This window comes from Labeo rohita, chromosome 4 (genome assembly GCF_022985175.1).
Source record: "Labeo rohita strain BAU-BD-2019 chromosome 4, IGBB_LRoh.1.0, whole genome shotgun sequence".
NCBI lineage: Eukaryota > Metazoa > Chordata > Actinopteri > Cypriniformes > Cyprinidae > Labeo > Labeo rohita.
The window spans coordinates 22,175,044-22,202,130 of NC_066872.1; the positions used below are offsets into that span (position 1 = coordinate 22,175,044).

At 35.0% G+C, this 27,087-nt stretch overlaps 1 protein-coding gene across 1 annotated transcript; it reads right to left on the bottom strand.

The window, feature by feature from the left end:
- Positions 1–637: 637 nt before the first annotated feature.
- Positions 638–26,375, bottom strand: large1 (LARGE xylosyl- and glucuronyltransferase 1). Its single transcript, XM_051107660.1, has 15 exons — positions 25,914–26,375; positions 23,899–24,083; positions 18,146–18,450; positions 15,965–16,047; positions 15,509–15,632; positions 14,923–15,094; positions 14,080–14,184; positions 13,793–13,905; positions 12,261–12,386; positions 11,937–12,092; positions 11,647–11,810; positions 8,590–8,868; positions 6,499–6,645; positions 6,056–6,251; positions 638–4,769 (listed from the first exon to the last, which is right to left on the bottom strand). Exons 2-15 carry the CDS (start codon positions 24,002–24,004, stop codon positions 4,572–4,574), a joined length of 2,274 nt encoding a protein of 757 aa, XP_050963617.1. The 5' UTR covers positions 24,005–24,083; positions 25,914–26,375; the 3' UTR covers positions 638–4,571.
- Between the last annotated feature and the right edge of the window lie 712 nt (positions 26,376–27,087).

Below are 27,087 nucleotides of genomic sequence, written 5' to 3' on the forward strand. Positions count from 1 at the left end.
ATATTTTTTTAAACACTTAATAATAATAATAATAATAATAATAATAATAATAATAATAATAATAATGATAACAATAACTTTATTTTTATATAGCGCCTTTAAAGCAGTTTCTCAAGGCGCTGTACATAAAACAAACAAGTAAAATTGAAACTAACATGAAGTTTCGTTCATGTTTTTATTTAGAGTGCTCCCCTCTTGTGTATGAACCTTGTATTACAGTTTCCTGGATGTACTGAATGTGTTTATAAATGTAATAACTAATTCATTATTACTTAGTTTTCATTTTTGTTAAATAATTTCAACCACAGTGTCTCTTTTTATAACATGCCAACTACATTTAGTCTATATGTACTGTTCTATTAAATTGTCTGTTTTCTCTAACACATTCTCTCTAAAGTGCATTAGAATTGTTTATAGTATTTATTTTTTTTAAGGCAGACTTAAATTTATTTTATAGTCTATTGTTGTGAGATTGAGTTTTGTTCTGTTTTCTAATTTGCTGACAATAAATTGTTCTAATGTGATGTTCAATGTTCAACATTTAATATTCTAGGCATTGTTATTGGTATATATCAGATTCACTATATTAGCATGCTGCATATCCTACAAAAAGCAAAAAAAATGACAAACGTCTCTGAAATATTTTATTTTTATATATAAACTGAAGTCACATTAATTCAGAGAATGACATTTCAAATTCTTTTTCAACAATTTATGCTTTAAGTGGTTAGCAGATACATAAAGAAAATGCAATGAATGTATGAAATATTCAAACGGTGTGCTGTGTATGTTTGAAAAACAATGTTTTGCACTGTAACATCATGTATGCAACAGTAAAATAAGCAGCAAAGACATGATTTAATTCATAAGCAGTTTTATCAGTGTTATCCTGGACATGTGGCTGTTTATATTCATATTAAACACACACATCAATCAGCTAGTTTGCACATACAACCTCAGAAAATACCGAAAAATAATGACACCGCTCCAAAGCAACCATCTCAGTGAGCACTCAGAATATCAGTAGTAATACTGCCACCTTTGAAACTTGTATCCACAAAAGGACATGGACATAAGGCTTCCTCATCTGAACATATCAGCACTTTATTCAGTACAGTGATGTGGACGGTTTCCAACTGAATGCAAAATAAACTGGATGGAACATAGTATCCTTAAGAAGATTTTACTTTAGAAAAGTCACACACACAAATGTTGTCCATTTATAACTTAACTTGCTGGTTTTACTTCTTACGTAACAAATACAGGAGACCGGGGCTAGTTGTCACAGGGAATATTATAATTTTGTAATAAAGGTTGCACAAGTAAACTCAAAACCACACTGACATTTGTAGTTTTCTATGATGTGTGTGTTAAAATGCTTTAAGATTTAAATTCTAGTGAAAAGGAATTTAAAGAGCCTGAAATCTTACTTCATCCAGTATGACAACATGCCACTATATTGAATGAACTGTTTTTTTGTTTTTGTTTTTTTCCAGGACAGTACTGCTAAAAATATCTCAAAAGTTTTCTCAAGTTTTTAAGGTTTATGTCTATACAGAAACTGATTAAAAATAAACCCCTGAGAATAGTCACTACAGTAAAAAAAAAAAAAAGCGACAACTAGCCCACGTCTGCTCTAATGGACCTGTAATTTTTTAACATGAGCAGCACACATTCACTGCGTTGTTTTCACAGATTTTTTTTTTTTATCTGCTCGTACTAGGCCCAAAACTTACTCCAAGCAAATATGTAAACACAAAGACTTCTTCCAAAATTTTTCACAATGCAACTGGTAAATGCAAGTGCGAGTGCGTTCTCAGCTTTGCCACAAGGGGCTCTATAGGACATTAGCATGACCGGTCTATGGTCCGTTCCAAATAATGAAATAACACAAAATAAAGCAGCAGTCCTGTGGTTGAGGTCAACTTATAAAGATGATCTCGCAGGCATACTGTAATGCACACGACACAGACTGTAGCCTATTAAAAGCACTTCATTGATACCGCAGTAAACACACGTACGATGCCGAGATGCCTGTTGAAGAACGCATAAAGTTCTAAATATCGTGTATAAACATTTTGAAAATATCTGATTCACAAAAATTTCACAATCATGAATGTGATAAACTGCTAAATGTCAGTATAACATCAGACAGGAAACATTTTAGAGACATATGGTATATGAAAACTAATACACTGATGTCTCGGCAACGTTGAGCTTGTGTGCTGTCAGGGTGGCGAAAAAGGCAAAATATCAGCTGATAATTCAGTGAGAACAGGAGCCTGAGTCAGACATGTTGTTGGCTGATAGTCTGCTTACAAAGTAACTACAAAACACACTCATGACACATCCTGCTACTGCATCAGCATCAACTCCACTATCTTTTACAAATTATGAAGAAAATGACTAAGTCTGTTAATTAAGCCTGTAATCAAGTGCATAAGTCTGTTAGTGTGACACAATGCTCTCTGATGGAGAATGACAATCAGTAACACTTAAATAACCATCTCTAATGTGTCTATGATGTGTTCACTTTGGCCTCTCATTTCATATTATTGCCAGTCCGATGAATTAAGATCCCTGTTTATTACATTTGTTCACATCTGCACTGAGAATGAACACATATCCAACTACTTCATGACACACAACAACTGTCAACACTGAGAAAGAAACCTTGAATCAAGAGAGAAAGAACGAGAAAGAGAGAGAGAGTAAAAAGACATTGTTGGAGCAAATTGATGATAAAAAGATTAAAGATAGACAAGGAGACAGATAAAGAGATAAAGACATTGATAGTTCGTTAGAAAGATATAGATGGATTGTTAGACAGGCAGACTGTATACAAAGAGTGTGAGAGAAGGAGAGAGACAGATATGAAGAGATACAGACAGATTTAGACAAACAGAGGCAGAGATACAGATAGATTGTTAATCAGTTTGCTAGACAGAGATATAAACAAACAGAGATGTAGGCAGATGTGTTAGATGAACATATAAACAAATACAGGCAGAAGAGCAAAAGAGATACTAAATAGTTAGACAGCAAGATATAGGCAGAGATATGGAAAGACTGTCAGACAGACTGATATAGACATCAACAGAATGAGATACAGACAGCTAGAGAGGCTGAGAGATAGCCTATAGATAGATTGCAAGACAGACAGACAGTTGGTTAGACAGACAGAGATATAGACAGATTGTTAATCAGTTTGCTAGACAGAGATATAAACTGACAGAAATGTAGGCAGATCTTTAGACAGACAAATACAGCCACTGCTAAACAAAAATGGTTATAGGCAGACAAAAAGACAGATTGTTTGATAGACTGGTAAAGAGACATAGATATGTTAGAAAGAGGGATAGAGATAGAGATGTGTAGACAAACAGATGTAAAGAGATATAGACTGTTTGTTAGATAAAGAGACAGATGTAGACATTGTTAAATTAAGATATAGGCAGACTGAATGGAAGAGAGATAGATAGGTGCTTAGATACAGATTTTGTTATAAAGTGTTAGATGAACATATAAACAAATACAGGCAGAAGAGCAAAAGAGATACTAAATAGTTAGACAGCAAGATATAGGCAGAGATATAGAAAGACTGTTAGACAGACTGATAAAGACATTGAACAGAATGAGATACAGACAGCTAGAGAGGCTGAGAGATAGCCTATAGATAGATTGCAAGACAGACAGACAGTTGGTTAGACAGAGAGAGATATAGACAGATTGTTAATCAGTTTGCTAGACAGAGATATAAACTGACAGAAATGTAGGCAGATCTTTAGACAGACAAATACAGCCACTGCTAAACAAAAATGGTTATAGGCAGACAAAAAGACAGATTGTTTGATAGACAGTTAAAGAGACATAGATATGTTAGAAAGAGAGATAGAGATAGAGATGTGTAGACAAACAGATGTAAAGAGATACAGACTGTTTGTTAGATAAAGAGACAGATGTAGACATTGTTAAATTAAGATATAGGCAGACTGAATGGAAGAGAGATGATAGGTGCTTAGATACAGAGTTTGTTATAAAGTGTTAGATGAACATATAAACAAATACAGGCAGAAGAGCAAAAGAGATACTAAATAGTTAGACAGCAAGATATAGGCAGAGATATAGATAGACTGTTAGACAGACCAGTATCTTCAAAATATAAAGTGAAGACGTTTGTTAGAAAGGCAGAAAGTTAGACAGAATGATAGGTTGACTGAAAGACAGACAGATTCAAGGCTTTAATCTGAAGTGCATCAGTGTTGTTGTCCATAATTTATAAGTAACAACAGACCTTGATTTATTCTAGAAGTTTCCATTTGTAGGATCTGCTTGCCTTCTCACAAAAGTTCATCAATGACTTCTAATCAGTTTATTTCTCGGCACCTTTGTCAAACACCACTGATAAACATCTTATCAGATCCCTGAATGAATGGATGATCACAAGCCGTGCCTCCTAATGACCCTGCAATTTCAGTTTCACTGAATACATCCATAAAGGGGCTGTCACACAGCACTCCTGGATCAGCTCATGACAGTTATTTTATCGATTTGCTGAACAATGTGCTCGGCTAGCTGTTGTTATCCACTGTCATGTATTTGAGTGCGGCGAAACCATAGCGCCGGGACATATTCTGCTGAAACTCCTCCTTCAGTGTCTTCAGACAAGCACGGTACTGTTTGTTCGAGCGAAACTTGGTGATGTCAAAACTGGGCGCGTGGGGCATGTGGATCATGTAGGCGTTGGGTAGAACCACAAACTCGTACTCCTGAAAATACAGAACAACATTTTGTATCCTGAAAGACCAGCTAATTCCCAGGAAACAAGAAAATAAATAACTGTTAAGAACAGTCGAAATGCTTCATCATAATATGTGAAAAAGGAATGGTTGAAGAAAAAATAAACGTTTGGTGAAAATTTGCTCACCCTCAAGCCATTTAAAGAAGTCTACTTCCAGAACAAAAATTTACAGATAAAGCACTCACCCCCTTGTCATAAAAATAATACAATTTATATATTTTTTAATGTCAAACGCTCGTTTTTTTCCGGTTCATGACAGTTAGGGTATGTTGAAAAACTCCCATCTCATGTTCTCCCTCAACTTTAAAGCCGCATTTAAACTGCATTTTGGAAGTTCAAACTCGGGGCACCATAGCAGTCTATTATATAGAGAAAAACCTGAAATGTTTTCCTCAAACATAATTTCTTTACGACTGAAGAAAGAAAGTCACAAACATCTTGGATGACAAGGGGGTGAGTACATTATCTATAAATTATTGTTCTGGAAATGGACTTCTCCTTTAAGATTTCGACAAGTTTATGTTCTTCATTGGAACATATTTGGAGAAATTAACCATTCCTTACAAGTCGATTCTCTGCAAAAAGTTCCAACAGCAGATAAAAACATCATAATCCACAAGTAATCCACACAACTCAAATCTATCATTTAAAACTGTGTTAAGTGAAAAGCTTTGTGTTTGTAAGAAACAAATTCATCATCAGGTGTTTTAACTTTTTTTTCCACTACTGGCCAAAATATAGTGAAAAAGTCGATCCATGATGTTCTCTTGCACAAGGTCACGGCATCAGCGTAACCACTTCGGCTCTACTCTCCTCACTCAGTGTTTCCAGTATGGGAGGCTGGCATAGAGAGTGAGGTTTACCCACACAGCTCTTACCAGCTGGTCTTCATTACAGATAGAGGAATCATATTTTAAACAGAAGCAACAATTTGAAGTTTTGAAAAACATCTTGATGGATTTGTTTCTTACAAACATGCAGCTTTCTTTGCGAAATGATAATTGATGAGCTGAGGTTGTGTGGATCACTTGTGCGGATTGTTGTGATGTTTTTATCAGGTGTTTGGACTCTCATTCTGACGGCACCCATTCACTGCAAAGGATCTACTGGTGAGCAATCCATGCAATGGTAAATTTCTCCAAATCTGTTTTGATGAATAAAAAAAACTCTACATCTTGAGGCTGCATACATTTTTTTTTTTTAGCAAATTTTCATTTTTAGGTGAACAATTCCTTCAATGAATGTAAGTGTTACCTGAGCATCCAGCTCCATGATGTGAGCTACTTTATTCCACCCAAACCCCACGAAGCGCCGGTCATACTCTGGGCTTTCTCGTCTGACCATTACATAAGGCTCAAAGTCAGCCTCCCACTGAACTCGGTATGGTGTTGTAGCTGTTCTCCATTTGGCAAAGTCTGTTGGAGCATGACCTTTTGTCCAGACATGGTATCTGTGGACAAGAATAATACTTATCATTATTAAGTGAATGTCAACATTATTATGTCATTGTGAAAGTGTCAAGAAATTGCACAGTACATAAAATTAAAAATATATGCTATTCAGAGAAGTTTGTGATTGGTAGGTTCAATCGAATAATTAAAATTAACCGAAAAGAAATCATGATCATGATTCAGTCACATTGGAGAAAATCTCATCTGCCATTTTTTTTAAATGTTTTTTTTTTTTAGATGAATTACCTGAATGTGAATAGAGTGCCCATGTCGAGCTGTGAAAGGAGCTCTGCTTTAGATTTGGGAAAGGACAGTCGATAACGCAGTGTTTCAAACGCAGGAACCACAAGAGCCTTTTTAGTGTTTGCCATATCAAGCTGAACAACCGATTTCCTGAGACAGAAACAAAATAGATCACTTATGAAATGGATCTCTTTTACAAATCACATTCACAACCTGAGAACATCTTGTTGACTCTGAAAATGAAAAACATGCTTTAATATGCATTATATGGGTTGTTACTCTTGTATTCCTTCCTATGTCAGACCAAATGAGTTTTACAATTAGCTTTCATCAGATACAATGGTACTCGCCTAGTATCTTACAAATATGCACTCCAGAGTTAGTTTTCAGTTGCAGATCTGTTTTTTTTTCTCCCTGTTGTGTCATGATTTTTCTCCCCTTATAATTTTTTCTCACATCATATCTAACACAACAATTTAAAAAAATGTTGAGCACATTAATCAGAGACAAATTTCTCTTACAGTCTTTATCAGTATTTCATTGTTATATTGTGAAGTTCAGCTGTTAATTTTTTTGTTCAATTTTAGGTGATTAAATATATGACAAAACTTTGTGATACAAAATCTTCACTACATTCTTGCACTAACTGAATAATTTTACCCCAAAAGATTCAGAAAGCAGCCATATGCACAGATTTAGAATTATAGGTAACAATTTAAGATTCTGCCACTGAAGAAGTCGGTTCCTATTAAAAATTATTAGTATCCACCTACGCCCCATGGCGCTTTGCGCAAATTATGGGTGTAACCTCCATTACGCTGTAAACAATCAGTGAAATGTTCGCTCTATGAAAACAATATGTTTGTTTGTTTGTTTTAAACTGGGTACTATGAGATGACATTATTCTACTCAACCTTTAACCATCAAACATTTAAATGACATTTAAAAGTGTAAAAGCATAAACAAGGTACTTTTAACAGACCATGAATAACCGCAAAAGCGTGATTCTTTTCACAGCAATAACGGACGGGTTAAATATCACTGTAGTAATATATGAAGAGTTCAGATGCAAAACCAGCTTAAAAACCACCTTGGTCAAAAATGAGATAATGATACTGAGTGAATGCTTTTGACACATAGTATACGTCCATCAAATACTTTTACTTCAAACTCGCTAAATCCCAGCCTCAGCTCAATTAGAAGTGCTGGTACTTACACAGAAACCTATTCATAGGAGCCTGAAAAAAAAGCTTATTTTAAAGAAAAAAAGAGATGGATTTAGAGGCTTTTGCATTTGAACTCTTCATATATATGTATGTATTACTTCATATATATACATATATATATATGTATTCTGAGACATACATTGCCTTAATCTAAAATGTTAATTAAATTCAGCTTTGTGTGATACTATTTCGAAGTAATTTTCCATCATTTTGACAGATAATAAATCGGATAATAAACCTGGAAATATATGAGAAGAAAAATGAGAGATTCTTTGTGCATCCCAGTAAATTATTAACGGGATATATTGTAAATTAAATTGGAAGAACACAAATGTGCAGTGTATGTTGTCCTTTTTCATACTATTACATTAAGGAACGCAATGGGAGAAAAGAAAATAATCATAAGGAAAGAATGCAGCTACAGAACAGAGCTTTTGTCATAGATATTCTTGTCATAACATGTCATGTTAAAATACCAAGTGTTACAGTATTCTCATGATGTCTGAAAATAAAACATAAAGGAAAATTGACAGCTCATTCAGCCAAACAGACAGATAAGCTTTATTTGTAGGGCAACCTTGTGATTTGAAAAGATTAGTTTCAGTCTTTTTGAATGGAAGTTCCCCAAACCAGAAGCGCCACCCATAATTCAAAAGCAATAAGCTCGTCAGGAATAAGGTGGATATGAATTTAAAATGTACTGTTTTGAACAATGTAGCAACCGGAGCTTAGTTTAAGTTTTTGGACGATAAAAACTGATACTGTGCAAGGCTGTAACCACAGATCTAGGATTATGGGTAACATTTGAGATGAGGAACCGAAATCAGCCAACATTGTTTTGCCATCCTAAATATAGGTTTTGTCTCACCTGAGGTACTCATAGAGTCCATACATGGGCAAAAAGTCAATATCCGACAGAAACATGTAGGGCGTGTTGACCTGCCCCATAGCAACATTACGCAGCAGATTAACAGGGTAGAACTGGCCTTCTTTATAGACTATGTGGTATCCCACGTTGCTCCTGCTCATCAGGACCTCAGAGCCCTGAGCGTATCGCAGGAACTGCTGAGCTTCGGCATCTGAGAGGTAGAGGGCCAGACTGATGGGCCCTTCCCAGTGTTTACAGATGGCCTCTAGCATCTGAAGCCTGGAACAAAGAAACACTCTAGTAACTCTCCAAAAACATAACACATACAATTTTATACAGTGGGTCTGAGATCTCCTTTAGCTTTCATCATCAAAAGCGCTGGTGCTGACTTGAACAAAATCTGATGATTATGTCATCCAGCATGATAATGATGCAAAAAGCATTGTGCTTCAATGGAAGCAAGGAAAGGGTTCCCACACCTTCTGACCAATGAATTTCCATGATTTTTTTCAGATGTTTGTAATGACAGAATAGGATTAATAAAAATAATTTTAACAGTGTAAAGGCTGATTGGCCACTGATCTTTATCGGCCGATAATCATGTTAATTTTATTAATGTTGATCTGTACACATGGTAAACAGCGCTACTCTAATGACTGAAGCACAACACAGAGTCCACTAAAAGGTGAATTACTGGCAAATGTTAGCATTTATGACTTCACAGATTCATGTTAGACTGTAATTCATATGATGTCAGTTTGTTTCAAAGAAATATATAAATATTAAATGTGTATGCATTCAAAAGTCATTACGGTACTTTTTTCTACATGTTGTACAGTTTGAGGTGTAGAGTACAAATATCCTGAAAATGTAAGCAAAAATTATTATAAACAAATAAAGAGGTAAATCTGATAATTTAATGTTTAATGATGAATAGACAGTGTGGAGTGATATAGACCATTTAATAGACATCTCTTTCACTTAAATGTGTGTAATCTCAGTCTCTCACCCCACTAGTCTTTGCACAAGCTGTGGAACCGACACAGAAGCAACTGTACCAATACTCATATAGTGACACATTATCACTGTATTTATATATTAAATACAGCATTAACAGACACATACAGAGATATGCCTTTACATACAGCAATAACAGTTTGACTGCACTGTCATCTTAACAACTGAATCTTTACACTGTTGCTTAATTAGTGCTTTGCTATATATATATATATATATATAGATAGATAGATAGATAGATAGATAGACAGATAGATCTTAAGTACACATAACAGTACAACATACTAAATGGACTGCACTTCTGTCCCTCAGAGCCTCACTTTCATTCAAGTCTGACTAGATGTGGCATCTACTCTTGACAGGTCTTTGACAATCTTTTTGCCCTTCCGTGCTATAACTTGGCTGTCAAAGAGGGTATGCCCTCAAAGTTGACAATAAATTGTATCCTATAGTGTTGACAAGGATGATAACCCTCTGCCACTGGCACTGACTGATGCGAAGGCTATCTGGGTTTCTGGAGTAGCCAATACATGCCTGAATAAACACAGCCATCTCTCATTATACTGATAATAAAAGTTGTGAAGCTTCAATACATTTGAATCAGGTTTATTTCCAGAAGCAATCTGCCAGTTAATGTCATCAATGTGATTAATGATGACAAAGCAGCTTATTTTAAATGAGTTCAGCCCAAAGCGTGAATGCCATTGAGCATGACTAGAAGTAGATTATAGGATACAGTGTGGTTCATTCACCAGGAAACTCATTTCAGTGTTCATTTACAGCATTAACACAACCATTGTTACAGTTGCATGTTTATTTAGATATTTCATGGTCTAAAAGGGTTGTGATATTCTCTTAATGAGTCATGGGTGTGTTTTGGGCATAACATGCATTAAACCAAACAGAGTCTTATCTCCCATTTCATTTAAGAGCCAGTTACGCTCGCGCCATTTTATTACACACAATGCAAAAAAAAAAAAAAAGTTCTGAATAGTTCTTTTTTATTATGTATACACTATAAGGTCACACACAGCAATAAAATGGGTTGGGGTGGGGCATTCACAGGCCGAGTGCATTCAAATGAGTTACTGTGCACCCCCTTTTCATCCTCTCCTTGCTGATTGTGATCGTTTTCGTAAGCAAAAGTGAAACTAAAAAAACACCTCGCATAAGAAAGCGATTGACTATCCATTTTGATATGTAGGCATTTTAATATTTATGTACACAATGATAATCTTTTACATTGTAATCCTTTCATTTTTAATATTTTGTATGTTTGTGTGCTGCTGCACATCCCTGTGTGTGTAATAAGCAGAGTGTATGTCTATTGTGCACCTGCCTATAGGTGCATATTGCAAACAAGCTCTTTAAATAACAAAATAGAAATATTGCGCCATTGACTTTAGACCAGGTTTTAGTTGGTCAACGGCAACACGGCAACAATGCGCCTAAAAACACACCTCGTTTTCACACCAGCATGCCCATGGGTGCACAAATGCATTTGCTATTTAAACAACGTGGCGCAGGACATGAAAATGATAACTGCGTCAAGCCGAAACTAGCAATAAACACTTCCATCACGCCTGGCGCCGCAGTGCGCCGCATGCATGATGGGGCCCCATTTGTCATTGTGACATCTGTCATTAAGGGACTTTAAAATCTCAAAATACAACCAATGAAAACACCTAAAATGTTTATTATTAAATTATCAGTTAGAAAATATGGAACCCCTAACATGACATTTGCACGTTAAAAAATACATAAGAATAAAAATGTAATAAAAATGTAATAAAATTAATTAAAGGCAGAAAAGCCTTTTCTTTTTTGGTACTGTAAATGTCACATAAGGGGCTATGTGGGTTAATATAAATGAACCCAATTATTTCTTTAAAAGTTCTTAAAAAAATGATATCATCCTCTAGGAAGTTTTGATCAACTTGATTTAATGTGCCTTATAAAAGGCTCTTTTTAGCATTATGTATTAAATATCTGTTGGTGATTGGTGTCTTTAAGAACGTAAACGCAAGTATGTTTTCCTACCTGTCCATAGATAGCTGGGCCACCAGTGTCACGTCAGTGTTATCTAAGGCTGGTTCGTACTCATAGTGCAGGAAATAGACATGTGTGCGGTGCACTGTGAAGCGCTCCCGACGAAACTCATAACATGGGTCATCTTCATCCAGCTCAGATAGGGTTTTTTGAAGCTGCAGGGATATTAGGAAAGCAAGTTTAATTCCATCATGCTGCCTGAAGGAATCACTGAAGAACTATGCAACAATAAAAGTAGCAGTTGTCAACATGAAGGGTGTAACATGTAAGGTGAAACTCACATTCTCAGAGTTGTGGTCTGTTTCGCTGGGACAGCCAAAGAGCTCTCGCCTCAGCAGATTCCCATCATACTCCAGGAATGTCAGATAGAGATTCCTGAAGAACTCCACATGTTTGTTCTTTACACGCAGTTTCTTCGGAGAGTTCCAGTGAATGACCTACACAATCCGATTCAGAATTTCAGAAACGTGAACTGTGCTTGACCCCTGTCTCAAACTGAACTGCTTGTGTTTCTTTATGCAGAAGTATCAATTCTATACTAAGCACACATATACATTAAGTGTTTGTCCCAGCAGCTAAACAAGAAATTTTACAAGTGATGTCACCTTGAGGTCAGACACATCTTTGTAGCACTTTTCGGAGCGAGTGTGATCCGACAGCTGAACATTCCAAAAGCAGGGCAGCTGGTGCACCAGGAACGGGTTTTGCTTGATTACAGCATTGAAGATGTCCTGCAAGCACAATATTATTTTAAATGACACATAAAATAGATTCTTAGGCTGCAGTTTTATTAAATCTTTTTCTATACTTATGAATAGAATAGCCCTGATTATTTACCCCCAAATCTTTGCTGACAATCAAATGCAGACAAACAGCTGTCACTGTTATATAAAGATATGAACTACATAAAATCATTTTCATTAAAACATATTTCACCCAATGTTTGTGTTCCATATGTTTAGTACTGTAAGTATCATGGGTTTAACTTAACAACTTAACATAAAATTTAACTGAAATCAGCACATGGTAGAGAAACTATTTGTATAGTATTCGGATGGTAATTCTTTCTCATGGGGACGCAAGTGATTTTCACCATTTACAGGGGGGTGTCAGTGATTTAACTGCTGTCTGAATGTCTGTGTTTTTCTCTCACCACCCTTGTAAAAATCCCCGGCCAAATTACCTACTGTTGACAAACACCAAGGTCATGTGGTAATTGAATTGCTGTCTGAATCCACATCTATCTACAAATTGATTAAAAATGAAAATGTTTAATACCTTTTCGTCTACCGCCGAACACCATATGTTAACTATTGTACTTTACTGTAATTTTCATGCATATTTATTACTGAAATGCTAGAAAATGTTTAAAGAACAACACTTCGTAACTGCTCCACCACAGCGAGCGGGAGCAGAAAAGCACGTAAACATTTTAAATGATTCTTTATTATGGCAGCAGCAGGTATGCAATGCAATTGTAAAATGTGTGAACTATATCGTGTATAAATATATACATCAATATCGCATCTATTTTCCTATTTTTAAACAGGAGATTTAAATAATCAAAATGATAAATAGGATTATATGTTATAAAATATGCTTGGAATAATAAGAATACATTTTCTTTTTAATTTTTTAATACATTTTACACAATAATAAGAATACATTTGTAAATAAAATTCATTTTATTCATAGCAGACAATCATGTGACTGTCCACATGGGCAACACATTTCTGGGTTTACAGGATCACAGAACTCGCTCCTTCACTGTGAATAAGGTGATATATAAATTTATTTTTACAGACATCCATATGGGAAACAATTACCGTCTGAATAGTGCTTACGATGTATGAAATATACCATAGGTCTTCAACCCTGTTCCTGCGAACCCACTGTTTATTTCCAACCTGCTTCAGCACACCTGGCCTGTGACTTATTAAGTGATCTTGAAAACATTGATTAAATGGTTCTGGTGTATTTGGTTAGGGTTGGAGCTAAGCTCTGCAGGACAGTAGGTCCCCAGGAGCAGGGTGGAGGAACTATGAAATATACCATTGTCTCTAGTGAGTTGAACATTAAAATATGTTAATATCTAAGTAGACATCAGGACAGATTAAAACAGAGTTTGTGTGTTTACCTGATCAGCGAGTGATGTAGACAGCATGCTCATGAGCTCCCTCTCTGCTGTCAGCCGCCACATCTGTTCCCACTTTAGTTTCCTCAAACGATCCAACAACAGCAGAATCACACCTTTAACACACATACACACTATCATTTGCAAGCCATTTCAGTAATTAAAATAGTAAAATTGTACAGTTCAACGTTGTAAAAACATGATTAAATACATCAGGATCCTTTGTATTTGTTCTAAAACTGGTCTTCCCCTTCAGATAAGTCAGATAATCAGAAACGTGACTGGCATACCAGTGTTAAAGCCTCTGCCCAGCGCTGGCCATGGCCGATGGTTCTTCCACAGGTTCCCCAGGTACCAATCACTCTGATTCTCTACCAAACCAAGAACCTGCTGACCTGAAATGCACAAACACCCCCACATTGACATTAACGTGTCTGTATTGACTATGGTGAACTATGAACAAAAATCTGTGTGGTTCATTTAAAGCCCTTAAACATGTTTTGGTCAATGACATAGAAAAAAGTAAAGTCTATTTTAATCTCCTTTAAAACAAATCTACTCTTTGTATTCATGCTGGATTCATATGGTTTTGGAAAACATCCATTATATTTTCAACTCTAAAAATGTCATGTGGTGGCCAGTATCAAGTAAAACTGTAATTTTCCTTACACACTGAACACAAAACATTTACAAAAACATTAACAAAAACAGGTAAAAAGTACAGTCAGGTCAGGCTGGTGATGTGTGTATATGCAAGTCACAGGCCATTGCTCTGTTGATAAAGCTTTAAGAATGAGGTCAGAACAGAAGTAGTTAGTCACAAATGGTGGTTCATTACTAAAATCATTGACCACTTTCACTGTGGTTGCTGTGGTCAGTGTCTGGTTGAATAATCTCTGGCATTATTGATCTGAGCTGCAAACACATGCCTCATTGAAGATTTAATGATTGTCACATCTGACAAAAATTGTCTTTTTATGGCAAGTATTCCTGTGGGGTGCACACAGTTTTCACAGGTTATCTGATCCTCTGAACGTTCACTAGCCACAAAACTTTATTTAATTAACAACATTAGTGAATGACAAATGACAAATAAACTTAATCATTTCAAATTAATGTTAATTCAAAAGTACCTTTGAACTTGTGGAAGACGACCCACAGCTCAGCAATGTCCGTGGCAAAGGTGATGTCAGTATCCAGGACGATGACCTTCTGTAGGTCAGAGGGCAGTGTCTTGGTCAGTACCAGCTTCATCAGCCCGTAGATGCCAGAATAATGCTTATTAGGGATCCAAGACACCTCAGACTGACAAACACAATAAGAGCGAATATAAAACATCAAATGAAATCAAAAACTTCAAGACAGCAATAAAGAAAAAGCAGGAAACAAATAATTATAAAGCAACACAAATGTATGTAACATCACAGCCCCACAGTGGGTAAAAGTCAAGTTCTCGAAGTAAAAATCTGATTATTTTTTAAAAATCTGAAACTGTTTTTGGAAAGCCTTGCATGTTCCCACCCGAACTAACCCAAATGGTTCTCATGCCAAAGCTGGTGCTCAGCTGGCAAATCTCTCTTGGGAAAATATGCAGTGAAAGCAGCAGGGCATGTTTAACATGGGCAAGTCATGTTCACATTTATAGTTTATCCTGTGTGTGGTAAATACAATTGTGTGTCACTGTTGAGGTCTACTGAGCAAAGCAGTAGCTGCGCAAACCTTCAGCTCATCAGCGTCATAAAAGTTGACATGAACGGCCGGCACCATCCAGGTGTGGAAGAGATCGGCCAGGATCTTCCGAGCGATGGAGTCGGTGATGAAATGGAAGTGGAGTGGGTTCCGTCTGACACAGAAAAGAACAAATATTTCCTGTCATTTACCATTAACTACTTCACACAAAAATGAAAATGCTAATATCATTTACTCACTTTTCATTACTTTTTTATCATTTACAAAAAGCCAGGATATTCAGAAATTTACTTTCTATGCCAAAAAGGTCATTAGTTTGAAAGAGCATTAAGAATAAAAGATATCATTGTCATTGCTAGCTGAACTCTTGCTTTCATCTTTGCAAACAACGATGATCAAACAAGGCAGCATCCTAGCTGAATCCGGCTCACTGTATGGAGCAGTGAATATCCTGTGAATATGGACAGCCATAGACTCTAAATTTACCTGTGAAACAGAACTGACTTGACCAAAGTGACAACATCTCTGCTCGCATTGTAACCCGCGCACACAATGGCAATATGAATGGTCTGTGATGAGAAAGAAAAGTAGTATTTAGAACAGTTTAAAGCAACATTGATGCAGTCAGTTTCGACGGCACAAGCAGGCCCAGCTACTTTGGTGGCCCTTCACCCCCACCCCTCCAGTTTGTATGGGCTGGCACCGACTCTGTATGAAATACATACATTTAAGTTCACAATTTCAAAACATAACACTACAATTTTATCAAATCATATCAAATTTACTAAATAGACCAATGAACAGACACTATGTTTTCTGACAAAACAAAATAAATGAAAATAAGAAGGTTGCTATACAGTTTCTAGAGTTTCTCAATGGTGTCTGGGGTGTTATGCAGTTGTAGAGTGTTCTGGGTGATATACAGTATAAGGCATTGCCTGATCACTTAGTTAAAAGATTAGTTCACTTCCGGAACAAAAAATGATAAATAATTTACTCACCCCCTTGTCATCCAAGATGTTCATGTCTTTCTTTCTTCAGTCGTAAAGAAATTATCTTTTTTAAGGAAAACATTTCAAGAATTTCTCCATATAGTGGACTTTGGAGTTTAAGCTCCCAAAATGCAGTTTAAATGCAGCTTCGAAGGGCTCTAAAGGTCCCCGCGTCTTGCATTTAAAATCATGTAATGCACGGCAAGCCGTTGATTATTGCTTACTTAACTACATTAGTTAACATGAACTAAGAATAAAAATATTTCTACAGCATATTAATCTTAGTTAATGCTAATTTTAGCAGGAATGAATGCATTATTAAAATCAAAAGTTGTGTTTGTTAACATTAGTTAACTGTGAACTAACATGGACAAACAATGAACAACTGTGCTTTTATTAACTAACATTAACAAAGATTAATAAATAGTACAATAAATGTATTGTTCATTGTCCATTCATGTCAGTTAATACATTAACTTATGTTAACAAATTAACTAAATGATTTACTATCAGTTCTGAAACCCCAATTCCAAAAAAGTTGGAACGTTTTGTGAAATGCCATAAAATCAAGAATATGTTATCTGTTCATTCTCTTTAACCTTTATTTAATTTACTAAAGTACAAAGAAAACAGTTTCCAGTTGCCAACTTTTATTTAATTTTGTAAATATAACCCAGTTTTGATGTTCAATGGCTGCAACACACCTTCAAAAAAAGTTGGGACAGAGGCATGTCATGTGCCTATGTCAACTTTCCTTTTAATTACAATGTGTAATTGTTTGGGAATTGAGGATACTAATACTTCAAAATCGTTTTCCAATGCAGCTTCCAAGGGCTCTAAATGATCCCAACAGAAGATAATGGGTCTTATCTAGCGAAATGATCAGTAATTAAAAAAAAACAAACAAAAACAATTTATACAATTTTTAACCACAAATGCTCGTCTTGTCTAGCTCTGCGATGCGCATGTATACTCTGTGCACTCCGGTTCAAGACAGTTAGGCTATGTTGAAAAACTCCCATCTCATTTTCTCCTCCAACTTCAAAATCGTTTACATCGCTGTTTTACCTTTTTTTTGTAAAAAGGTGTTTGACTCTCATTGCACGTTCTCTTTGTAAACACTAGATTAGTACTTCTGCAGCAATGTAGGATGATTTTGAAGTTGGAGGAAAAAATGAGATGGGAGTTTTTCGACATACCCTGATTGTACTGAGCCGGAGTGCACAACATACCCATGTGCATCGCAGAGCTAGACAAGACAAGCATTTGAGGTTAAAAAGCATTTTTTTTTAGAAAATAACTGATTGTTTCACTTGATAGGATCCTTCTTCCTTGGCTGGGATTGTTTAGAGCCCTTTGAAGCTGCATTTAAACTGCATTTTGGAAGTTTAAACTCGCAGGCACCACAGAAGTCCACTATATGGAAAAAATTCCTGAAATGTTTTCCTCAAAAACATAATTTCTTCACAACTGAAAAAAGAAAAACATTAACATCTTGGATGACAACAGGGTGAGTAAATTACATGCAACTTTTTCTTCTCAAAGTTAACTAATCCTGTAAGTAACAGCACATCTGTTCTCAACAAAACATACAATTTGAGAAATCTGAGGATGAGTCAGGGTCTTGATAATGTGTGAATCTGTACAGGGTAAGGTCTTGATTCAGCATACTAACCTCACATTTGTTCACCACAGGCTGAGGCACACAGTCCGAGCTGTTGCCTGAGGCAATTCCTTTTTTAGCCTCGCTATCACCTGTACCCTCTTCTGTGGAGTGGGTGTGTAACTGGTTGCCTTGGCGACTGTTGCTATGATGGCTGCTATGGGTTGGAACCCTGGGTGGCAGGCTACTCTCTCTCCGCAGCGCATGGTTATGTTCCTCCACATCTCGTAGCCGCAGCTCCAAATCCTGATGCTCAGCGGCCGCTCCAATCAGCACAGATGACTGAGGATCCAGCGGTGACAGAGGCAGCGGTTTGACTGGGGGGAAACACAGAGATGGTCGAGGATCAATAAACATCTGTCCAGCAAACCACAACTACTGCACTAAATCTGTCAAACGTCCATTTTTTGATTGCAGATGTCACTTTTTAAGGAGTCTGAATTAAAAATAAAATAAACAAAGAAATACAACATGACCTGTGTTGTCTGATTTACAGATGAATGGCTCTTAAACAGATTATTTTAATCAATCACACATACACATATTAAATATTTATATTATAAAAGATATATTATAAATATAATATATTATATATATTATGTATTTATGTTATATTTATACTACAATACTACAAATAGATAATTATTATAATAATTACTACAATAACAAATAAATAAATTCCCTAGCAAAAAAAAAAAAAAACCTAATGCTTGAAATTCACTCACTGTGTATACTATAAAAAAGGATTATATGTTGAGATACTTGCAGTCTTTTTTTTACAGTTAGAAGCACAAAAACTAAAGTGCTCAGTGCATTTAAAATGCAAAACAGAGGTTTCAGTCAAGCATGACCTTCCACAGTGTTCACATTATTTTAAAACATTTTATCTTTTATACAAATCCATTTCAATTCAATCAATCATTTATAGACCAATTACTCAACTGACAGTTGGCAAAATATCCAGAAGAGGAAGAAGGGAATTAGTTAATTAACCAACACAACTACCTTCACATAAAAGAAAACTGGACAAATTAGTATCTTTATTTGAAACCATCTGATTGCACAGTATCAAGATGAAAAATCCATTTACTTTCAGTTTGTAATAATTGTAATAAGTCATTTCATACTGGTGTAATGAAATAAAAGGTCTGAATTCAAATACGAGTTACTCACAAACTTTTTGACTTTATTTCAAAGTATCACAGCATTAAATAGGAAAGTAATGGAATCAAACCTCAAATATGAGGCAAATCCAAATCCTGTTGTTAAGCAGCTCTAACAAAACAACAGTCTCCATTATTCAGATCCAGCCAGTGTTTATTAACAAATATTATAAGATATATTACAGCTATAAATCAATGAATATACCTTCTGAATTAAGTAAATACAAATAAAAAAACTGTATATTACCAAATTCCATTTATAATATTTCTCTTTTAAAAGGATATGGATATTTAAGTATACACTCTGTGTTACTTCACAGAATGACCCTGGAGAAACAAACTTCAACACATTATTTGAGCTGTTCAACATCAGTGAGCATGAATCAGAGGCGTAATAATTAATTCACAGTTAATAAAGTGACAGCAAAGACATTTAACTTTCAGCGAAAAGTCATTAAAAGCCACTGAAGTAAATCATCAGTTTTAGATAGGCTACAGTGACTCCATTCAGCACACAGTGTAAAAATGCTTCAAGGGCCCTGAAGTGCTTAACCAACTTGAAAGTACAAGACTAGCGGAATGAACTTGAACATGTTTATATCACTACTTTTTGCAGCACATTACACAAAATCTGAGATGCTGACAGAATGTCACATGTTAACATTTAGTAGCCACACTTACGTGTGTACTCACACTCACAATTATTATTACTTGACAAAATTAAACACAACAACCAACTTTATAGCTTGTTTTTTTTTTTTTTTAGATGAATCCAAACTGAACAGATGAACAGATGAAATGTTCTTTATTCTAAAAAATGGTAACAATTTACAATAAGGTTCATTATCATAGTTAACAGTAGTTATTCCATGGTCTGTCTGAATACTGGATTCTGATTTGCTGGCAGGTTTGCAGTAAAACCGTTTAATGCACAGGTGGTTCCAAGTCTAATCACCATTCTATATTAATGCACTGTTTTAATTGATGCACACAAACACACACAAACTGAGAGAGAGAGAAAGAGAGAGAGGGGTCGGAGATCGTTGTTTGCACTGCTAACACACATAAACTTGATGTCCGCGCTTCCCCCGCAATTTTTATTAATGAAATAGCCTAGATAGTATATCGCTACATGGTATTCCTCAGCAACTAGGTGGTAAAACTGCAGACACGCAGACGCAGGTATCGCACACACAGCTGTCATCTCTCTCTCTCTCTTTTTTGAACAGTAATTAATAATAAAAAAATGCTATAATTCGTTGAAATTAATGTGATCTTACCGTTATACGGAACACGTTATTGTGAAGTGTTACCAAAAAAAAAAAAAAAAAAAAAGATTTACTATCAGTTCTACAACCCCAATTCCAAAAAAGTTGTGACGTTTCATGAAATGCCATAAAATATGCCATAAAAACATTTTATGGCATTTTAGGAAACGTCCCAACTTTTTTGGAATTGGGGTTGTATTTATAGCACTTCTGTGTTTATTAATACGAAATCTCAGTTAGCCTGATTTTGTATGGAATGGAAACACTTTACACTGTATTTGAAGGAGAACGGTGATACAGTGATATAAACTATAAACAAAGGAGAATAAATCTGTACAGTTTGCCAGTTTCCTTTTAAAATACTCTGGGGTTTTTAATGCTTTAATATGACTTTTCACATAAAGAATGGAAAACTCTGATATATAGAAGATTATGTTGTGCTGTCACTGTATTATGTAATCCAGTAAAATGTGTTATTTCAATAAACTGATTGTTGGTAGCTAGCAACGTATTGGTGTGCATCAATGCAAGCTCAGTGTGAAATTACATTTCATGAAATGACAAAAGATGATGAGAATGCTTGAACTCATCTTGCTGATGCATCATGGCAAAATAAACCTTTAAAAAAAATTTACATTACACATTTTTTTTTTTTATTTAAAAGCATTTATGGACACACAGGTAATGACAAATTAATAACAACGTTGAAATGCAATGAAATGAAATGAAATTGAAATGAAATGAAATTAAATTAAAAATGTGACAGTGTGACAAAATTACACAGAGAAGAACTGGTCAACCGACTTAAGCTCCATTCACACCAAGAACAATAACTATAAAGATAACTATAAAGATAATGACACTAGCATCCACACCTGCAAACAATATCGTCTGTTTATTTTAAGCGCACTCTCATCTGCCCCTTCAAATTCTTAAACTTGTTATAGCAGGATGGATTCTGACTGGGTGTCAATGTTTGTTTTGCTCATCAGCTGGAAAAAAAAAAAAAACATTCTAAATGTGTATCCAACAATATGGTTTCTCTGTGCCTTTATCATTATAGCTGTTTTTTAATATTGAGAAAGATTTTTAGAATTATATTTTTATAGTTATCTTATTAGTTATCGTCATTGGTGTGAATGGGCCTTTAGTCTGGTTTCAGTAATGTTATCGATTGCTACTTCAACACTGTTACTGAACTGAACTGAATCAACACTGAACTGACTCAAGCCGAATAACGACACTACTCTCTTCAGTTGAGCTGCTTATCTCTGAATTGAAATTGTTTTATAATTGATGAACTTTACACAGTTATTGAACTAAACAGAATCAATACCAAACTAAATGGAGCTGTATAATGACACTATTGTCTTTTTAGAGCTGCTTTAAAGCAGAATTTGGATTTGTCTTAAATTTGACAAAGCTGGCATCACCTGATCATCTGATTCTGTTATTTCCATGTTTAATGGTGTGAAGCTGTTCTCTATTGTACAAAGTGCTAAGGTTACTTGACTTAACCTACTCTGGACTGCGGAGTCACACTTTGTGGACTTACCTCTTCAAGAACACTTGCAGGACACTAAGACTGTAGGCACTGTTTTATGGTATGTTGCAAACCGACTACACAATTTTAACAACCTAAATGTTCTTGCTTTTATTTTGTTTTACCTTTATTGTGGATATTGTAAACACCATTCTTTTTAATTGTTTTAGGTGCAGAGACTTAGAAAATGTAAAGATCATATGACAGAGGCACATTAGTGAAGAAACTGTCTGAGAAATGGTCTTGCATTTTAGCTGGGTGTGGTAAATATATAGAAGAAGTAAGGGCGATGTTTACACAATATAAGATTCTTTACAGATACTAACACACTCCATTAAACTTTTATAGAATGAAACTGATGAATAATTATTTATGTTGGAAATGCCAGCTGGAAGTAGGTACCCTTTTACAAATGAGAATGCAGCCTTGTCAGACCATTCTGGCTAAAGGTTATGGATGTTAAGTTGCTGGTTTGGTTACAAAATATTTTTAACTCCTAAAGTATGCCTATTAGGTGACAAGTTCCAAATACCAAGAGTATGTACCAAAATGTGTAGTTTCTGTTATTAGTACAACAGTTTTATTCTAGGACATTGAAAGACAGCGTGGAAACTGCATCATATAAAATCATACTCAGCAGAGAAAACTGTGTTTGTTTACTCTAAAACACACCCAGAACTCACACAGTAAGATATGACCTCGGTTTTAACTAAGTTAACATTTGATACAAAAATTATATGCATCTATTGTGTTCAAGAAAATATGTGACCCTCGACCACAAAACCAGTCAGGGTACATTCTTTTTTAATCAACGATGAAAGCTGAATAAATAAGTTTTCCACTGATGTATGGTTTGTTAGCATAGGATAATATTTGTGACCCTGGACCAGAAAACCAGTCATAAGTGTAAATTTCTCAAAATTGAGATTTATACATTATCTTAAAGCTGAATAAATAAGCTTTCCATTGAGGTATGGTTTATTAGGACAATATTTGGCCGAGATACAACTCTTTGAAAATCTGGAATCTGAGGGTTAAAAAAAATCAAAATACTGAGATTGTTGTCAAAATTAAGTTCTTAGCAAAGCATATTACTAATCAAAAATTAAGTTTATATATATTTACGGTGGGATATTTACTAAATATCTTCATGAAACATGAGCTTTACTTAATATCCTAATGATTTTTGGCATAAAAGGACAATGTATAAATTTGACCCATCCAATGTATTTTTGGCTATTGCTACAAATATACATGTGCAACATAAGACTGGTTTTGTGGTCCAGGGTCACATTTGGCCAAGATACAACTATTTGAAAATCAGGAATCTGAGGGTGCAAAAAAATCAAAATATTGAGAAAAGTGCTATTAATGTGGTCCAAATGAAGTAAAAAAATACGTTTATATATATTTATGGTAGGTAATGTACAAAATATCAAGGAACAAGATCTTTACTTCATATCCTAATGATTTTTGACATAAAAGAAAATACAATAATTTTGACCCATACAATGTATTTTTGGCTATTGCTACAAACATACCTGTTCTACTTAAGACTAGTTTTGTCGTCCAGGATCACATATTGTTTCTGAATAGAAATTCCTAATAAGTTAAATAGAATTCCCACCACGAAGTATTAAGAATTATATTATTTTTTCTATCCATCTAATGTAATGTAACTATTTACAAAATGTACAACATGTTTTATGTTATATATGTTATGTTTGTATCACATCATTTGAGTTTGAGAACTTTTACAGAAAATATTATTTGTGATGTGTGGTGACATACCTGTGAAATTTGCGGATGACAGATAGAGCCAGGTGAGGGCCGGGATAAATATCACGGCGAGGGAGGCAGCCACAAACTTCCTGCGCCCACGACACATTCCCAGCATCCTCTGCAGCCAGAGGGTGTCTGATCAGAGACCTCTATGTGGGCATCAGCTGTTTGGACGGGGGGTACATGGCACTGCTCTGTAAAAATACAAAAAAATGTTACTCATCTGCTAGAATACGTAAAACTTTGTGCAAATGTCACAAAAATGAATTCAAGGACTGCCAGTTCAAACAAATCCAAACAGTCTTTTGCTTTGAATCCAAATGATTCACAAGTGAAGCCGTTTTGTCAAACCATTTAAGATGGTTACTGTACATGAAGTGTGTTTTTTGGGACAGTCCCCAGGTTTCAAATTAAAGAGAAAATAATCAGATTAAAATCTATTTTTAATGCATTTCCAAAAAAAAAAAAAACTGAAACCTTTCAGTCAGCAACCAAGATCAGAAACCACTACAAAACCTTAGCATTGATGAACTACTACTATGTGTGTTCAGGTTCCTTACTGCAGTGCTAAAGAATAGGCTAAAACATTCATCATGAGGTTGGTTTTGCCTTAGATTTAGCAGCTGCTGTGTCAGCACTAAGGACAACATTCAAGCTGTGGCAATGCATTATACTGTTTGATCATGCTGCCGAGACTAAATCTGTACAAAATCTTCATAAACCCAGCTTATGCACTAAAATACAGGTAATAGCTGCTACTGATGGTATCCTTCCTAAGTAAACCAATAATAAACACCAGATATCCCTGTCTATAATACAGTTTATGTACAACTACAATTATGACACTACTCAGCTATTTTTAAAGAAAACTGTGATAAATTTTCACCCTTCCTTTAACTATTATTAAGCTTTCTTAAAAAAAAGTGCTATTAAGAATTCTATTTATAAATAAAAGTCTGTGGTACATTTTAATTTGAAAATCTTTGCGTCTAATATTTTCATGCAAAAGTTAAAAATTTAGATCTTGATACCAAACATGCAAGTATGAGTAAATTTCCACCTCCGAAACTCAATCTAGCAAAACTGTATAAAATAATTAGAAGGAACATCCTAAAACACCAGTACAAATATTTATATACTCAAAGCATTCATGTAAAAAAAATAAAAAATAAAAAATAAATCAAAGCCCCCCCACTCCAAACAAAACACTTACAGTGACAAATCAGACTGTGGGTAATTAAACTATGATAAATTAATGTAAATATTATTGCATGAATAGATTAAGGAAACAAAACACTATTTCAGGTGACTGATTTTGATTATTATTTAAAGAAGTACGATGACACCTACAAAGGCTGAAATTTAAATTATTATACTAACAAGTCACTCCAAATGCCATGAATACCATTGATAATGCAGTAAAACTGTGGTTAGTAGCATTGTCAAAAAAAATGGAAGAAATTTGTTGAGATGGTTTGGAATTTTATTTATTTGTTTGGTTATATGCACTAAAACATTCTTTGAAACGTTTTCATTTGTTTTGTTTTCGACTTTTATTTATTGACTTAGATCGACCAATATTTTTTATAACCGATTTCTACACAATCGTTGTTTCCTGTTGAACAAACAGTTGTTTATAAACTATTTTAATATTTATTGTGTGAAAACAATGCACAAATTACAATGTCTTAAAATGCCATACTGACAGTGAAATTAGCCGTAGCAAGATAAAGGAGTCGGCCATTTTATTACCAAAATGTTTAAATTTTATTTTACTTACACAATGAATGGTGATTTAAGATGTGATGGAAAAGATTTGGAAAAGAACGGTTCACGGGAAATGACGCAAATATGTTCTTTGTTGAACATTTTTAGCGAGCGAGTAAAACAAACTAACCAGAGGGTGAGAAGTGTTTTAAAATAGTTTTTAATGATGAGTCCACATAGTGGCATGAAGAAACAACCATTCACGTATTATGATTTACAGGTGAAACTGTAGGGCTATTATATGCATGCTGTCTCACCTGTGATGTTGAAATCACTTGTGACTTTACGAGTCCTTTATTGTCACTAAAATAAACCCACAATGACAGACAAACAGATGATCTTCAGTATTCCTGCGATATTTGCATGAATGAAGAACTAACGCCTTTAATGTTAATCGTCTTCCCAAATCCAATAAGAATCACCGCGAGGAGATACCACAGATATGTGAGTGTCTCAGGACGCGTTTGTGTTCATTTTAGATGCAAGATCAGCGCGTAAAAATGCCGCATGCTGGATTTGATGGTGGTGGTTTGTCTTCAGTAAAGATCTGCGGGAAATATCGTCTTCTGCTTCCTTGCACGCTAGTTGTGCATTCCAATCCGCCAAACGAGCCGTTTATTCGATCATTTTTGTGATATCGATGCGTATAATATGAACACTGCGGCCTCTAGTCTACACAACACTCCCTGTTTGTTTCCCAGCCTCCTCCAGTTCTCATTCCCAACATATCCTCCAATCACTGCCTCAATCCACAATCCACAATCCAGTCCAGGCGAATGTGTTTTCACTACGACCTGGAAAGAATGGATTGGATCCATGCTGTCATACAATACATTTCAATGTAATTTATTGCTATATATATATATATATATATATATATATAAGATATACAGATTTAAAAAACTAATTTTAGATAATCATTGTGTAAGTAACTAGAACTAAAAAAAAGGCTGTATAACTGTTAGACAAGAAACGAATTGCGCAATTACACCCACAATTACACCTTTATTACAAAGACTTAATGAACTGCAATATATGCCCAGGGATGTCTTAACTTCGGTTTTTAGAAGTTGTGTTATAAATGAGTGGAAAATATGTTTATTTTTGTCATTTTCATACAACACATTTTAATGCAATATGTACATAAAATTTCAGAGACACAAAAATGAATATGTGGGTGAAGTAGCAATCAAGCCTAGATCCAGTTATTCAATAATCCAGCATTTTTTTTACATTTAATTTTACTGATGCTCATTTTAAAATCATGATAATGTAGGGTAGGAAATTTTGTGTTTTATGCCCTCCATCAAATGGATGGTTTTCATCTCCGTATAAGTAGTCAGACATAACCGGTCTTAGATTGTTCATATAAACAATTCAACAATATTAGCAGTAAATAACTGAAACTATATTTTTGTTTCATGCACGTTG

What these genes read in the sequence shown, in the direction of transcription:
- large1 (XM_051107660.1), bottom strand. Translation starts at nt 24,004, where the DNA reads ATGCTGGGAATGTGTCGTGGGCGCAGGAAGTTTGTGGCTGCCTCCCTC. An exon ending in AAGTCAGTTCTGTTTCACAG is followed by an intron (nt 15,633 to 15,964) that starts GTAAATTTAGAG and finishes TTTCTGTGTCAG; the next exon opens with ACGGAACCCACTCCACTTCC. An exon ending in TCATGGAGCTGGATGCTCAG is followed by an intron (nt 4,770 to 6,055) that starts GTAACACTTACA and finishes CTGTATTTTCAG; the next exon opens with GAGTACGAGTTTGTGGTTCT.